The sequence below is a fragment of the Arvicola amphibius genome, chromosome 3 (genome assembly GCF_903992535.2).
Source record: "Arvicola amphibius chromosome 3, mArvAmp1.2, whole genome shotgun sequence".
Lineage (NCBI taxonomy): Eukaryota > Metazoa > Chordata > Mammalia > Rodentia > Cricetidae > Arvicola > Arvicola amphibius.
The window spans coordinates 113,286,790-113,303,555 of NC_052049.1; the positions used below are offsets into that span (position 1 = coordinate 113,286,790).

The following is a 16,766-nucleotide window of genomic DNA, read 5'->3' on the forward strand; positions in this document are numbered from 1 at the left end:
TGGTGTCCTGATGATCTCAGACACACAGACACCCAGGACTCAGGCGCGGCCCCTAGATTTGCTGCACCCACACGACTGAGTTAAGGGAGCTGTGCCAACCCATACACTGATTGTTGTGGAAAACATCTTTAGAACAGAACTCAGGAGGCTTCAAGCCTATGGGAACCACCCAGGCACATCTTCAGGGTAAGGTGAGCAGGCACAGAGTCTGCAGATCTGGCTCACTCACATCCTGGAGTCCCACACTGTCAGAACTCCCATCCCAAACACTGGGGTGCACTTTCCACCATGTAGTCTTCTGAAAGAACACCCCAAATCCCTCTCCGTCATTTTCATATGTTTCTAAGAAAAGCAGTCTCTTTCCCTTTCTGGCCCTACAGCACTTGACAGATGTTTACCCATAGACTGCCAGATGTGGGGTACCACAGTAAGCTCTTTTTGTCCATGATCTCATTTCAACCTCATGACTTCACCATGACAACTGTCACTTTTGTGTCACCTTTGGGCAATCAGAAACTGTGAGAGAACATGTGCCTTTCCCAAGGTCTCAGTTAATGCTGAAGCTGGGTCTGTCCGTGTGCGCCCACGTCTGCAGAACATCTCCTTATAGCACATCTCGCTCATGACTGTCACCAGTGGTCCACAGTTACCATGGGAAATCTGATGGTTTTTACAAAACACCCATTTATTGGACTGAAAACACGCACCATTCACTCGCCATTGGGGGGCACATTCATGTCCAGTTTCTCGGTGGGACTCCACAGTCCGAGGGATTGGGCTTGTTGGGAACTTTTCAAGTTTTACATGCAGACAGGAACTGAGGCGCAAAGAGGAAACTGTGACTTGCCCAAGGTCACACAGCTAGAAACAGTGCAGTCAAGACTAGAGCTCCTAAGAGACCCTGCGCCCTGCACCTGCGCTATGCTGCCTCTTTAATAAATAAGTGAGCAAAATAAATAAATAAAGGTTCCTAGGCAATCCCAAGGAGTCCTTCCAACTTCAGAAGGAGCTCTGGTGCCAGACTGGCATCGTGACCTTCTTGGCAGAGTGGCAAGTTCATGGCTGACTCCCCCAGGTCACACAGCCTGTTTTTGGAAGGCTTCAGAGAAACTCTGGGCTCAGGGATAGGCACTGTGAGCTTTCTTCAGCATCCTTGCTTGGCGGCTGCAAACTGCCTTTGTTTGAGCAAGGTCTCAAATACAGTCTAGGGAAGTGGGACCAGCCCTGAGCCCCAGTTAGTAGCAGCTATCTTGGCACAAGGGCCTAAGCTCCTGCAAGATCTCTGAGACCTTGGCATGAGGCAGAAGCTACCTGTGGGCATATGGTTTCCACAGTTTACTTCCTCCTAGCCCAGAGGTTGGCAAAATAAAAAATGTCACCCCTGGGCCAACTTGTCTAACATTCAGCATGAGGGACTTCCTAACGATTCACTCTTATTTTAGTCCTCTGAAGAAGCTGCTGGAACAAGGTCTTGCCAGCCCAGTACCCTGTGCTCTGGGTCTGTAGTTAGAAAATAGCAGCAAATACAGATATCTAAGTCCTAAGGCTGGGCCAGTGTCTATGCCCAAAGGCCACATAAAGGGTAGTGTGCTAACATAGACAACCATAGTTTGTCTGGCCTGTCAGCACAATAGTGAGTAGCAAGGAGCAATGGCTTGGGCACTGAAGATAAGCCAGGGGGACACAGATGTCAAAAACAGGGAGATGTCTGCAGATGGATAGTAGAGACACCACACAAGAGCCACATATTGTGGGTCTCAGTCCCTTTTGCCCTATGGTTCTGAAGTAGCTGGCGGATCATTCAGGGTGGCATGCACCTCAAGATCTTCCAGTTACAGGTACCATGTGCAAGTTGGGGACGTATCTCTACGTGACAACATTAAGCCTGGTTCCTGCTCCCTCTGTACTCTGCAGGAAGCTGGCTACTCCCACTCTTCTGTGGACCTCCAGGTTGCTCTGACTTCAGCCTGGTAACCTTACCATATCTAGAAATCCCTGGGGTTCCCCCCAAACACAGGTTCTTCCAGTACAGAACCCAGCCCTGAGAAGTGAGGTCTCTGTCTGCAGGGCCCATCTCAGCAGAAGCAGACACAACATCCCAGGTACTGGACACTTGCCCAGCAAGATGGCCTTTTCCTGCCCTGTGGGGCCTGGCTAGCTGGCCATGTGGATTTGTAGAAAAAGGCCCACACATTTCTTTGACCCCGGGGCCCTCTTAGTGCAGGCAGTAGAGCAGGCATGGCTGTAATACAGCAAGCCCTTAGGCCATGTCATTCCTCTACCTGCAGGCTGGAGATCAGTGGCAGGGTGGCCAGGTTAGAGTCAAAGCTATCCAGGAGGCCACCAGGGGCTGCCCCATAGTCCATGGGGGCAAGTTTAACCACACCCAGGAGTGACCATTCTTCAGTCAGCTGACTCCATTGCTTACTTGGGGTCCCTGCTGGTGCCGGGGTCACCCCTTGGGATTCCTGTTTCAAATAACCCTTGGCCAGAGCTGGTGGAGGACAAGTTAATTCAGCCTGCAAGCACACCCTGAGTTTAGGGTCAAAACCATCTGTCAAGGAAATCTCTTTGTCCACGTGTTCTTCTGGGTCTGCTGCCCCTTCCTTCCATTGGGTCTGTTTCTGGTAGCCCTGGGAAGTCACCGTGACTTGGTCTTTCTCCTCAGGGACTCCAGGTTCTAGGAGATGGACATGGTCCAAGGCAGAGCTACTCTGTGTGTTCTTAGGCTGTCCTGGAGAACTCTGGATTAAGTTAATATCATTGTCTTCCTGGCCCTGACTGGTGAATCCAAACGGCTGCTTCCAGGTGGGCCCCATGCTGGAATGTAAGCTGGGTTCCTGCAGGCAGATACCACTGTCTGTGTTGTCCCCACAGCTGTCCTGTAGCTCCAGAAGCTCTTCCTTTCCCAGAGTCCCTTGTGCCTGGAGGTGGGAACCAGGGAGGAGAAACTGGGTCTCTTCAGTCTGCAGTGAAGGCTTGCCACTGCCAAAGCCACTATCGGTGCTGCCATGCAAGACTGAGTCTCTCAGCTCTGGGGACACCTTCCGGAAGTCCTCCAAGTCCAGGATGTGGACAGTGTTGAGAGTTTCTGGGCAGACAGGGTTGACTGGGAGGAAGTCGTGGGGCTTCTCGAAGACCTGGGAGGAGAGGCAGGGGTGAGTGTGAAGATTGTCATGCTCAATTTGACTGTATTGAGAACCACATGGTTCCATAAAGTATGTCTATAAGGGTGTTTTGAGAAAAGTTAAACTGAGCTTGGAAGACTTACCCTGGATATGACACTATCCCGTGGGCTGGAGTCCTGGGGTGAATAGAGACGAGAATGTGAGCTGGGCACCAGCATTCACCTCTCTGCTTCCTGACTGTAGCAATGCGACCAGCTGCCGCATGCTCCCACTGCCATATGCTCCTGCTGCCATGCCTTCCCTCCCGTGGTGGCCTTGCACCTCAAACCGTGAGCCCAAACAAACCCTCCCTTCTTCAAGTTGCTTTTGCCAGGCACAGGCCTTTGTCACAGCAATGAAACTGATACAGTGAGAGAGGTGTGGGCGCCTGCAAGAACCTCCTCCGGTGCCAGGTGAGCAACTGTGGGGGAGGTGTAGAGTGGGAACAGAGCCTGGGCAGCCTGCAGGGTGCTCCTCAGATTCCTACTGGCGTTAGTATTTTCTCCCAAGGGGGCTTCATGGTTTAACCTAGGCCACATTTCATGGGGTCTTACTGAGATTGGAGAAAGCTCTGCGGCCTGGATGAGGCTTGGAAAGCCAGGCCCATAGTGAGGTTCAAACTTTTCTGACACCGGCCCCAAGTAAGAACTAGTTGCTAAGTAAGCACCTGTGTGCACAGTGCATGGAAGTCACTGACGCTAGTCACAGGGAGTAAGTAGCGAGGTGCCCCAGTGCATTTAGCCCCATCCCATCCCACCCCATCTTTCTATCCTGCCATTCTGTGAGTTTTGTAGCTTGCAGCCGAGGGCTCACTCTCCATAGCTGCTAAGGGTCCCAGGGAAGCCACTTAACAATTCAGTTCGTTCCTCTGCTCTATCCAGGTGGTACCCTTCCTGTCCTGAGAAAGGCAAGGGCAGCCCTGCCACAGGGCCCTTGCTGACCACTGTCCTAGGGATATTCTTAGCACTTCACATGTCTGTGTCCTCTTTGTCCAGCTTGGATGCCTCCTCTTCAGAGGGACTTTGCAGGCACCCGGGCCAAACCAGTGCTGCAGCCGTTTTCCCCAGGCTTCCTTCCTTCCTTCTTCCTAAGCTTAGCTCCTCTATGTGCTGGCTGATCTTATGTCCGCTTGACACACAAGCTAGAGTTATCTGAAAGGAGGGACACTTAGTTGAGAAAATGCCTCCATAAAATCTGCTGGAAAGCATTTTCTTCCTCAGTGATAGGGGAGGGACGGTCCATTGTGGGTGGTGCCGTCCCTGGACTGGTGATCCTGGGTACTCATCAGAGACTGGGGAGATGGCTCAGTGATTAAGATCACTTGCTGCTCTTGCAAAGGACTGGGTTTGGTCCCCAGGACCCACATGGTGACTCACAACCATCCCTGACTGCAGTTCCGGGGATCCAATGCTTTTTTATGGTTTCTGTGGTGACCAGGCATGCATATAGTACACACACACACACACACACACACACACACACACACACACACACACATACATACATGCAGGCAAACACTCATAAACATAAAATCATGAAAATAAATTTCCTTAAATTTAAAAAATATCAGTACCAATCATAATACATCTGAATTTTCACTATTAAATAAAAGAAAGCAGACTGAGCAAGCCATGGGGAGCAAGTCAGTTAGCTGTTTCTCCATGGCCTCTGCATCAGCTCCTGCTTCTGGGATCCTGCCCCGTTTGAGTTCCTGTCCTGACTGCTTTTGATGATGAGCAACATGGAAGTGGAAGCCAATGAACCCTTTCCTTCCCAACTTGGTTTTTGGTCCTGGCATCTCACCGCAGCCCTAGCAGCTCTATCTAAGACACTGCAATGTGAAGTGCAGAGACAGCAACCATCCAGTCTTCCTCCTCTCTCTAAGAGCCTGAGCTGAGCCGGAAAACTAGTCAGGTTTGTTGACTGACTCTGCTGCACCCCTGCCCACATTTCCTTGACACTTAATGACTCCAAAGCAATGCCTCCTGGTTGTGTCCCTGTTACTATGTCCACTATGGCCAACTAGGTCCATAGTGGCCACAGTGATTAGTGATGAATGTTCTATCTTTTAGCAGCTTGTCACTGAGCCAATATCCTTTTTCTAAACTTTAGTTTCTCATTCATAGACGGAATTAACAACAGCACGAGCCTTCTGATGGTGAGGGTGAAGTGTGTACAGTGGTTAGATCATCTGGGTTAAGTAAAAGACACTCAATAAATATATGCTGGGTGGAATCGTACTCCCTGGCAATTCTGTAGGAGTTTCATCACCCCTATGTCCTAGAGACATAGCTCTATGTCTAGGGCTCAGAGAGCTTAGATGATATGCCTGGAGTCACCAGCAAAAAGGACAAACCCGGAATTATACACAGCTATCTGGATTTGCGATCCCCAGTTTGCTTCATAGAACTGACTTCAGTGACCTGCTGGAGGCTCAACTCAAATTGGCAGATGGCTCAGAGTAAATTCAGGAATGTGCCAGGGCTCTCTCACACAAGTCACCCCCACAGACAAGGGCAACTGTTAAGTGGAACTGGGCAGTTTAAATCTGAGGAGCAAAGCTCTCAAGGGAGCAGCAAAGCTGCGACGCACAGGCTCAGAAGGAATCAACAAGCAGTTGCCTGTCATTTCAGGCATTTGGTAATCTCTAATCTCTGCCTATTTCATGTTACATTTACACCTGGCTGGCACGGGCTGGCATCAAGTACTGGGAACCCCTCAAGGCCACATTAGCTAGTTTCCTCCCTGACAGCACTTGTAACTAGGGAGGATGCTCTGTAGCGAGCTCAAATACCACTTTACTCATTCCCGAGCCTCTCCAGGCACAGGGCTGCTCTCTCTCACTTCCTCCACAGAGCCAGGCTCAGCAATGTGGTTCATTCACCCTAAATCACCAGCACCCAGGCCCCTAGCCCTGTACAGACTATGAGCTAAGGTTCCCTTGGAACAAGCCAAGGGACATGTGTCTGAGGAACTGAATCTCCCGGGAGCATGGAGAGAGATGATGGGGACAAACTTTAGCTAGATGAAGGAAGAACTAGTAAACCCTTGAGAAATGTAAGGGCTGACTCGCCCATCTCTTCCTTATAGTTCTTTACCAGTTGTGTCATTGACTTGAGAACAGACTCTTGCCTAGGCAAAGGCCCCGATTAGGCCAGGCCATCCCATCTTTACATACACATACATTCATTTTCTCCTCCCCCTTCTCTCTCTGTATGTACGTGTATACGTGTGTCTCCTTATTTTTTCCTAGAGACTCCAGGACTCCTCTATAGGTTTGTTTCCCTTCCCAGTGCCTGTCCAACTAGGTCCATATATACATGGTCTACAGCCATCTATCATACATTAATAGTGCATATATTATCCAGGATCCAGGGGCTGTGGCTAGCCACCTCTGACACAGGGTGAGACCAGGCCAGAGACAAGTAGAGGTTTGGGGTTCTTATAGGATGGCTTCTGGAGGCTGGTTTATCACATATACCTCTTTCTGATAGAGGAAGGAGGTCCTGGTTTCCCCACAAGCCCTTTCCTCTCTGGGTCAGCTCTCCACTCTGCTCTCTCATCTCTGGGATGACTCTAGCCCTCTTTCTGTCTTGCAGACTCCTCCCTCAGCAGCCTCATGATAGGATAATACCAAACCTCCCCTACAACTCCTCCCAACTGTGTGACCCTGTGAGCACAAGCAACCTAGTTTACCACTGGTTAAAATGAGGATAATAACCAGGACCAATTCATGATGTCCAGCGGCTGCTCCACAGGCCATTGCCTGGATGACAAAGCGATGCTAACCGAGCATGTGTGCACCTGTGTGTGCATGCGGTCTCTGGGCTACTCAGAGGCACTGTCCTGCAGACTGGGTTTAGTGTGTGCTTGCCCTCCACAGTGCTGAATGAGGATACCCTGACCATGAAGGACTATAGGAAGAACAGAACACTCACCAGGACTGCAGGCAACTTCCCCGGGCGGCGCCGGATGTAGTGCTGGAGAGCCAGGCAGACCAGGGCTCCACAGAGTATCAGGATGGAAGTGAAGAGGATGCTGAGGTTGGTCAAGGTGAAATCTGCAGACCCAGAAGGATAGGTTTGAGGCACAAAAGATACAGTCCCCAGAGATCCCTTAGCTATGATCAGAACATACTCAATGAATGGCCCCAGGTCATCCCTACAGGAAATTGGTGGTTCAGAGCCCGAGAGGTATCCAGGTTCCTAGAAAGGTTCAGTTGTCACCAGTTCCTTCAGTAACACATCAGCTCTGCCTCTAGGGGACTACTCTGATGGCCAATGAAACACTGAGGAGGGCCAAGCAGGAAAAGGAGAGAGGGGTCCCTGAAAAGCTCCGCTGTACTCAGGTGGAAGGATCCCAGTGTCACCTCCTGGCAGGAATGAAGCTATTCTGAAGAGACTCTTAAACACCTTTCCTTTGGCTATCCCACTATGGGAACAGCAGGCTTTCCCTAGGGTTTCGTGCTGGGAGAAGAAGGCCGGAGCCTGGTGCCAGTCAAGGGGAACTTGTCTCCTGCAGATTTCCCACAGTTCTGACAACAGACCAAGGGGAGAGACTGAAGCTGAGATAATGATGAAGGTTCACGCCATGATGGGTGGAGCCACACACCATAATGGGTGGGGTCACGCACCCTGACCTGGTCTGCTTAGTTCTGTATGTACTCCACTCACTCTAAACATAAACATCATGTTGATTTTCACGCCTTTAATACCCTGGAAAATCGGCTTTCAGGGTCACCAGTCATGTTTGTTTCTCGTCCCCATGTGGCCACATTGAATAAATTTTCCTTTTTTGTCATTCACTCTGAGTCTTTATTAAACTACTGAGGATGAGTGGCTGATCTTGCTGGGGTGCTGTCAAGACAGGTTCTGCTGGCAGGACTGGTAATAGTTCTAGCAGGTTGTGGCCCAGAGAAAAGGCACACTTTGGATGCCAGCACACTCAGCAAGTTATCATACACAGAAAGAAAAGACTGAAGAATCCCTTATAACTGCCTCAACCATGTTATTCTGGAGATTTTTTTTTAAATTGTCCCTCTTTGGTCAGGATTATCTGGTTTTTATCTCTATTTGGTGAATCAGAGAAATTAGTATTTGGACCTTGGTTTGGATTTTTAAGAAAGTTTCGACCCTTGGTAAATTCCTCCTGCTTTGCTGAAACTTGGGCTTTGATTTCCTGTCTATTAAGGGATTCTTTAAGCTGTGTGTATGGTTTCATGTGTGTGTGTGTGTGTGTGTGTGTGTGTGTGTGTAATATGATGCAGTGGTGTTGTGTTTGTGTTGTATGTGCACATGTGTGTGGGATGCATGTGCATGTCAAAGGTCAACATTAATGTCTCTCCTGGACCATGCTTGTGTTCTTTCTTTTGGGTGGGGGCGGCAAAGGTCTCTTGTGCAACATTCCTAGCCTGGAACTCACTTATGTAAACCAGGTTGTCCTGGAACATACAGAGACCCACCTGCTTCTGCCTCCTGCGTGCTAGGATTATGTGCTATTTTGCGTGGTTCTCTACCTTGTTTTTCAGGGTCCCTCACTGACCTGGGACCTCACTTATTTGGCTAGGCTCCCTCTTTCTGGCCCCTCTTCTGAGGAGGGGGGTTGGGATCACAGAAACACACACCATGTTCGACTTTTACATGGGTTTTGGGAATTTGAACTCACCTCCTCACGCTTGTGGGGCAAATACTGTATGGACTGAGCCATCTTCCTACTTCCTAGAAGCCTTCTGGATTTGTGAATCATTGTTGGTGATCACTGAGTAGTGATTGGATTTGTGTTTTGAATTCTTTTGAATTTTTACAGTTCTGCTGAACTAATTTGGGGCACCATGCCATTCTTACGACAAGCCTTAAACTATTTAGATAACGCAGAAGTTGTCAGGACTCCGTTGAGCCACGGAAGTTCTGTTTTGAATGTGTATGTGCACATGAAACAGAAGCAAGCATGCTTGGAGGTCATTGTGATTGACATAACCAAAAAGTATTAAGATTTTACTATCTTGTTATATTATTATTAGTTTTTAACTTAGGATAATTCTAAGCAGAATGGGGAAAGTTCTCCCATGGGCTGTGTGAAAAGTGACAGCTCTATGTAGAAGCTCTGCCTGAGCATTGCTTTCCGGATTGTTCTGGACAGTTCCAGCACCCTTTGTCTGCAGTCTGGGACACTCACATTGCTCTGTGAGATGTAAGCACTGCTCCTCTGACCATTCTGCTCTGTTACTTCGGGTTTCCACCAAGGGCTTCACCTTGATACAAAACTCTCCCATCTCTCTGGGCACTTCGAGGGAGAAGTCCTCCTGTTCCACTGTCATGGTTGTGTTCTGAAATGGAAACAAGAACAACAGTAAACAATCCTTCTGAGCATGGTACACAGAAGCTGAGTGTGGGCGGGGCCTATTTTTGGTTTTCTGCTGGAGATGAGCCCAGGGCTTTGAGATGCCAGACAAGGGCTGTTGATAAGTGAGCCAGCCCTGGGGGAGTGGGGCTCTCTAGAGAGCACTCTTTCAAGTATCTTCAGTCATCTTTTTCTAAGATAACAAATCCCGTGATTGTCAGCGCAGCCCATCGTCTCTGTTAACTACCCAGTCTAATTTTGTTCTAATCCTGTGTGTGTGTGTATGTGTGTGTGATATCTATTGCATACACATGTATGTGTGCAATTGTGTGTGTGTGTGTATGTGTGTGTGTGTGTAGTGTGTGTGTGCCACAGCACATTCATGGAAGTCAGAGATCAATCAGATATCAGTCATCTTCTACTTTGAGACAAGATCTCTTTATTGTTTGCCACTGGGTACTCCTAGCTCGTCTAAAGCTTCCTCAGAGTCTCCTGTTTCCAGCTTCCATCTTACTGTAGAAGCAATGGGTTACAAACATGTACTACTGAGTCTGGCTTTATGTGGCTTGTGGGGATTTGAACTCAGATCCTCATGTTTGTGCATAGAAAGCTCGTTACCTACTCAGCCATTACCCCAGCCCACTGCTTTTACTTTAATAGAGCAAAGGGCACCTTTTATAGAAGTGGAAGCTCTTCACAGAAAGAGCTAGAAACAACTGGGGTAAGAGCATCTGATGGAGTCTAGCCGGCAGGGGTTGGGTTCCAGTACATCTGGAAGCTCTGTTTCCTTATCTGTAATGTGGAAGAAAACCTTGAAGGGTGGTCGTGTTTGCCTTGCACACTGCTGTTGGTCGGCGTGTTCTCCTGTCTCCTGGGAGTTTGAGAGCTCTGACACTATCAGTTCCCTCCTGGATCCTCGTAACCTCTCTTTCCTGTGTGTGTCAAGCTCCCCAGTGGGGATGTGACAGTGATTCTAGTTTAGGTAGTTCTGGTCTGGTGGCCTTGGAGAACCTCATACCTTCTCCTCCTGAATCTTTCGGACGGAAACCATGTATTTGCGGAAATTCTCGAAGATCTGTTCGTACTCATCACCTGCAGGGACTATCTGGGGCCTGGGGGGATGGATCTTCCCATAGACGTGGTCATGGGTTGCCTTCAGTGTCACACTCCCGACCGTCAGAATCACTGAGAGGGAGAGGGGCAAAGGCATGAGGCTGAGGACTAGGGATGCATCCACAGCCCGACGCCAGGGTCAAACCTTACCCACTCTAAAGCGTGGGCCTTGGGTTTACAACTCTATTCCACATAAGAACTTCTTAGGGCATGTGTTACAGGTGCTATAGGTCTTCTAGCATCTGAGAAACCTGAAATTCTCAGCCTGGATCCTGGAAATACATATTTTCAAACTACTCCTTAGCATATGCTTTCTGCAGGCCACTGACCCTCGCATATAAGCTTGCATGTGGGAACCAGCAACCTTCCACATTTTACCTCAAGCTCTGAATCCCATAGAACAAGCCCACCTCAAACCCAGATCCTGTGCAGGCCCAGGGTGGATGGAAGAATTCCACCGTGGTCAGGCTGACTCCCTTGGAACTCCCCACGAATTGTCTTCATTTTTTTTCTTCAGTGTGTCTTCCAGCCTCAAAGGCAAGACCTGGGAGATTCACCCCTTATGAGGGGTCAGAGCTCATCTGAACTCTGTCTCTACCTGCTTAGGGATGAGTACCTCTGCCTAAACTTTACAAGTTCACAGTGATGGTTCTCGTGACCCAGACATGCCAACTACTCCACGGCCTCTTTTACGGAGGATAAACAATGTCGGGTGCCTTTAAAATCCCAGACAGCTTCAGATCTGTTGAGGCAACAAGTTCCCTGGCCAGGAAGCCTGGTGATGTGAGAAGCAGTGAGAACAGACAGAAAAGCCCTAGGCTGGAGTTCCTGACTGGAAGGGTCCCAGATCATGTTCTAGGTCTAGGAGAGGCAAAGCACCTTCATCCACTGTGAAGCGGGTCTCAGTGACGGTCCAGTCGGAATACTTGTTGTTGTCTACTGCCCGGACTCTGGCCAGGTAGCCACGGCTGCGGTATAGATCCAGGGTAAACTTGGTGAGATCACAGGACGATGCCTGGGTGGAAAGACAGCTGTGGATGTCTTTCCACATTGTGGTTCCGTACCTGAGGAGACAGCAGGGCAGGCACTGGGGAGGCAGCTTGGACCCACGCCTCTCTCCCTTAAGAGGGAAGAAAAAGGCCAGGGTAGAACGTTCCCATAATGACAGAAAAAAAGGCAGCAACCCTCTTGGCCCTAGTCCTAGAGTCTCCCTCTTCCTCCATCAAGGTCCCCGATGACATCCATGGTCTAGAGGGCTTCTCGGTGGGAAGCTAAGTAACTCAATACTCCACAAGAATGTGGTAGCCCACTCTGAGTCCCCCTGCTTCCTTTCATCCAGTTACATTTGTGACCACATTCCCATAATTCTAAGAAGGCCTCAGAGCCAACAGCTGCCCACCTTAGGGATCCCAGAACACTGCTCAACTCATGATGCTTAAGCAAAGATGTGTCAAGAAGGTGTGTCAGAGTCCCTTTTGGTCTCATTTCAACAGTAAATCAGTCATCTAGTCCCTCCCCTACCTCCTTCTGCCTGCCCTCCTCCCGCCCCTCGTGCCCTGCTTTCTTACTTCTTGAGTGCCACTTCGTAGTAGGTACTCTTGGACTGCTCTGGGATATGTGTCCAGTGGAGGATGTGTTCAAAAAATCTGGCTTCGAACCACACAGAAAAGGGGCTGGGCAGCTCTGTCCCTAGGAAGGAAAGAATGCCAACACTAAAGAAAGCACAACTATCCCCAGGGACTAGGAAAAGGATGGTGATAGTGGACAGGGTTATCATTCACATACTGGGTACTATGGTCCATTTAGTGACCACAGCATCTCTGGGCTCTAACTAGACACATGCAAAATTTACTAAGGAAGAAACAGAAGCCCAGAGAGTCAACTGATTTGCCCAAGGGCATTTGAGTTAGTAAGGGGCACAGTGAGGACCTATATCCAGAAAGTGTTTGATTCCACAGCTAGTGTCCTGTCCTTCTATCCATAGCTGCATGGGATCAGAAGCCTCCTGAGGGAATGACAAGGGTAACTAACCTGAGTCTGAAACATTCCAGGAAGATGGCCGGGAGTGAAGGGTACGTGTGTGAGTAGTAAGCTCACAGGTGAGCCCTTCCCGGGCTCTGCCCAATCCCTATCCTTGTTCTAGCACTATCCCTAGACTAAGTTCTCATCCCAGCCCTGCCCCAAAGCCGTGGCCCCTGGCCTTTCCTGGATACACAGACACTGCTTGTGGACATTGCTGCGCGTTCTGACACAGAAGACATCTTGGGATCTGGGGCTTGGGGATTTTCCCATTCCCTAGTTTCTAGCTATAACTAGATGCCTAGGTGAGTCGTGAAATAGAGACAGAGTGAATTAGTCAGCTGTGGCCTCAGACCTCCTCCCAGAGGTCTCTAAGGCAAGAAATTCAGTCTTGAGATTCAAATAAGAATGTCCATTTTATTGTTACATGAAAGACAGAGGTTTATACAAGGTCGATACACTGGCAAAGAGTTAGCTCCAGACTCCTGCAATCTGCTCCCTTTAGCTAATGTGTTGGGACTGAGGGAATTCTGCTGATGAATTCTGCTATTTAAATTCTGCAGCTTAAGAGTGTGCAATGCCAACAGCCCTTGTTCCTCTCCGGTCTTCTTGACCCTTTAAGATGATTTCTCTTGAAGGCTGCTCTGTACCCACTTCCCTTCTTCTCAAAACTATCAGCTCCACCAGTCATGTTTCTTTTTGAGTGACGCTGTCATTCTCAGAAAATACACTTGTCCCTGCCCCCTTGGCTTTCTTTCGTGTGCTGCCTTTGAATCTCAAGACTGTGTTTCGATTGCAAAACTCTGGGAGGGTGAGTGAAAAACTAAGCCCATGTCTGTGGTGTTTGGGCTGGCCACACATCCCCAATGCGGCTGTTGATCACCTGACCGGCTGTGTGGATTTTACTTCAAATTTTGGAGTCCTGTAGAAGTGTTTTGGGTCTCTAGTTTTCATGCCTCTGTGTCATTTGGTCCCTCTACCTACCTGCTGTTTCATCTCTCCTGGGCCACTGAAACCAAGCCTGAGCTGAGGGGTAGGTAAAGTGGGAGGAGGGTGCAGGTGGCAGCCGGAATGAGTTGAGGGCTAAAGACTACCTGCGATGGTCAGGGAGTGGGGGACGGGAGAAGGGGAAGGATGGGGGTGAGATGGTAGGGTAGGGTTCCGTTCGGGGAGAGGAGTCTAAGAATTGGCGAAGTCAGACCCATGGAAGAGTCAGAGCCCCAGAGAAGCAAGGGTTAAGTTATGGTTTGCTGTGAGGCGGATAGATTTGGGTACGGGATGGGAACTATAGACCTGAGACATCCTTGGATGGCCACTCCAGAGCTGCCATGGTTAATCTTAGCCTCCTCCACTTCCACAACAGGTGAGCCCGAGACCCAATTTTGCCAGCGCGAAGGAGCCAGAGCTGGGAATCGCGGAGGTCCAGGGAGGGCCATCCAAGCCGATTCTCCGCGGAGTGTGAGTTTGAAAGCAACAGAGCGAGCTCTGGGGAGCCTACCGTGTGCGCGGGAGCCCTGGCGCAGGCTGGCGAGCGCGGTGAGGAGCAGGAGCAAACGCGACAGCATCCTGGGCGCACAGCCGCATCGTCTGCCGGAGCCGGCCTTTGCGCCGCCGGCCACGGCAGGGAGAATTGAAGACTGTCGCCGAGTCCTCCGGGCCCGGCAGGGTTGCAGCCTAGGGGCGGGACCTTGTCATGGCCCCGCCCTCATTCCGCGGAGTTCGGAAACCTCTATAGTCTAGGTCTAGTCAAGGCGAATCTCCTGAGGTTTTGGTCTCAAGGTGAAAGTGCAGCTGAGCCCTTCTGCTTTGCTTGGCTCCCAACATCAACGGGGCAGCCTGGCTGCATGGTGTGTGTGTGTGTGTGTGTGTGTGTGTGTGTGTGTTCACGGTGACGGCGCAGGTGGCCAGGGACTTCACCCATTGGGTGGGTGTAGAAGCTGGAGCAAAGTTTTGCTGTGGTTGGGAGCAGAGCTATAGTGGCCAGCGAGGCCAGGAACTGACTGACTGTGCCAGGCCAAAGCACAGGTGTGTGAGGACACTTGTGAGAGTCCTGGTGATTGCCCTAGCTCTCCGCTAACCCAACAGTGAGAGGCTGTCCCCTACCTGACGTCATACTTTTGGAGGGAGTCCATGACACCCCCGCACATTTTAGGTTGTTCTTGTCTTGAATCTGCAGGTTAGAGGTGATATTTGGCCTGATGTCTTGAGACCTGGTATCACCCAAGTGTCTCTTCGGTGGCCAAGACCTCAGTCTGCTTTCCCGTTTCACCAATGACGTCACTGTGGGACAGACCGGGTTTTGTCCACCTCCCTTATTGGCAGGCGGCACTGCTACCACACGAGAAGGATTTCAGGGTGAATCTCCACTGAATTTAATTGAGATGTGCACAGCGTCTGTGGGCCCATCTGCCAGGCACATATATATATGCTGTCCAGGAAACCCTGTTTTGTTCTGGGAGGGCACAAAAAAGGGGGGCTGGTGTCACTAGGATGCCTTGCTCTTAAGAGGACATTTCTCACTCCCCTTGGTGCCTACTGGTCACACTGAAGACACACTACTGTGTGGAACAGGTATGGACGACCTTTAATCCACAAGTTGCATGATCCTCAGTGTAACTCCCAGCCCTGCCTCACTTAAAATTGGAAACTTACTGAAAACAGTACAAGATATGAGATATTTATTAAAGGGCCCCTGCTCTGGCAATCGGATTGAGTGTTTCTTCAGTGTGAACTTTGTAAATGACAAGGTCCTGTCACTATGTCAAAAATTTTGAACACCCCGTACCTGGAGAAATGGGCTCCGCCTTGTTACCACACCCTAACATCAGCTAAGTTCGAAAGCCTCAGATTTTTTAATGTGTAAAGATTTATTTTTTTAAAAAAACTTTTGTTTTTACAGTGCCTGTCCCTCCACTGGTAAGAGTATACGTTGCTTGGGAGTACCCAGGCATGACGCAAGTACCCAGGCGTCACTTCCTTGTTCCTAATAACCCCCCCTCTTTTTTTTCCAAGACAAGGTTTTTCTGTAGCTTTGGTGCCTGTCTTGGAACTAGCTCTTATAGACCAGGCTGGCTTTGAACTCACAGAGATTTGCCTGCCTCTGCCTCCCTTCTACTGGGATTAAAGGTGTGCGCCCCCACCGCCCGGCTCCTAATAACCCTTTTAAAGGAGATCACTGTGGTGTTCCTGCCTCAGCAGCCTTTCTTTTGTTTTTCGTTGAGTTGTAAGATGTTTAAAGCCCCCTTGCATAGCTCTTTCGAAGGATGATCAAGATTGTTCAATCATAGACCAACGTTTACCGTCACAAGCTGATGCTGGGGGAAAAAGTGTTACCAAAACCAAACCCCTTCCTCTAAAAACCACCTGGTTAGAGGCAGAAATTGAGCAGGGATGTTTACAGTTTCTGGTAAGGAAAGTACAGACTAAGAATTGACTGCAGGGCTGAGAACAGGGAAGGCTTCCTGGAGGAGGTGGCCTGGTAGCTGAGACTTGAGTGCTGAGTCGGCAGTAGGCGAGTAGCAGATGGATCGAAGGGAATGGCACACTTTGAGGGGCCGACATAGTTTGATGCTTTGTTCAGGGCCGAACCAGCTTTGAGTGCAGGCTATTTCCTTGTCCCTCCTTCCTCCACAGCAACCAGGGGAGACGCTACACCAGGCATAAAATTCCCACCCCTTAGAAACGCAAAACTGTTAGAAGGACCCACACTCGGGCTGTTTTGTGTTGAGTGCGGCCTGCTCTTTGGATCTGACAAATCCACTCTGAGGTTCTGCCGTCAGCACCTGTGTTGGAACAGATGATAAGTAACAGGATTTTCACGCGCTTGAACTCTTGGGGTGCACCAAGGACTCCACAAAACACTTTACAGCGTATTGGGAATCAGCCAGATGCTGAGCAATCCCCTTCCCTTCTCCTGGGAACACGGGACAACTGTTTCCCAGTGTGTGATTGGAAAGTACTACTGGATTTTTTTTAACCCTCGGGAAGTTGCAGCAGTGGATGCGACATCCAGGCCTTGCCTCTGCCTTGCTGCTCTGTCAGCCACCCAGAGGGCCCCAGCAGTCAGTGTTCTGCAGATGGGAACACCAGAGCAGACGGCAGAGACTTCCTTCACGTAGTACGCAGCAG

At 49.8% G+C, this 16,766-nt stretch overlaps 1 protein-coding gene across 3 annotated transcripts; it reads right to left on the bottom strand.

The window, feature by feature from the left end:
* Nucleotides 1-664: 664 nt before the first annotated feature.
* On the bottom strand, nt 665-14,264 carry Il10ra (interleukin 10 receptor subunit alpha). 3 transcript variants are annotated; one of them, XM_038324280.1, is made up of 8 exons: nt 14,137-14,264; nt 12,188-12,308; nt 11,499-11,683; nt 10,525-10,691; nt 9,342-9,492; nt 7,106-7,227; nt 3,272-3,304; nt 665-3,140 (listed from the first exon to the last, which is right to left on the bottom strand). In XM_038324280.1, the coding sequence occupies exons 1-8, from the start codon at nt 14,201-14,203 to the stop codon at nt 2,271-2,273; spliced, it is 1,716 nt and encodes a 571-aa protein (XP_038180208.1). In that variant the 5' UTR covers nt 14,204-14,264; the 3' UTR covers nt 665-2,270. The 3 variants fall into 3 exon arrangements, with proteins under 3 accessions (XP_038180208.1, XP_038180210.1, XP_038180209.1); XM_038324282.1 differs by having other exon boundaries at nt 11,499-11,739; nt 14,137-14,155; XM_038324281.1 differs by lacking the exon at nt 3,272-3,304.
* Between the last annotated feature and the right edge of the window lie 2,502 nt (nt 14,265-16,766).

Coding starts and splice junctions, on each gene's coding strand:
- Il10ra (XM_038324280.1), bottom strand. CDS start 14,203: ATGCTGTCGCGTTTGCTCCTGCTCCTCACCGCGCTCGCCAGCCTGCGC. Junction 11,684..12,187: donor TACGAAGTGGCACTCAAGAA/GTAAGAAAGCAG, acceptor CTGTCTCCTCAG/GTACGGAACCACAATGTGGA. Junction 9,493..10,524: donor GAAAGATTCAGGAGGAGAAG/GTATGAGGTTCT, acceptor TTTCCATTTCAG/AACACAACCATGACAGTGGA.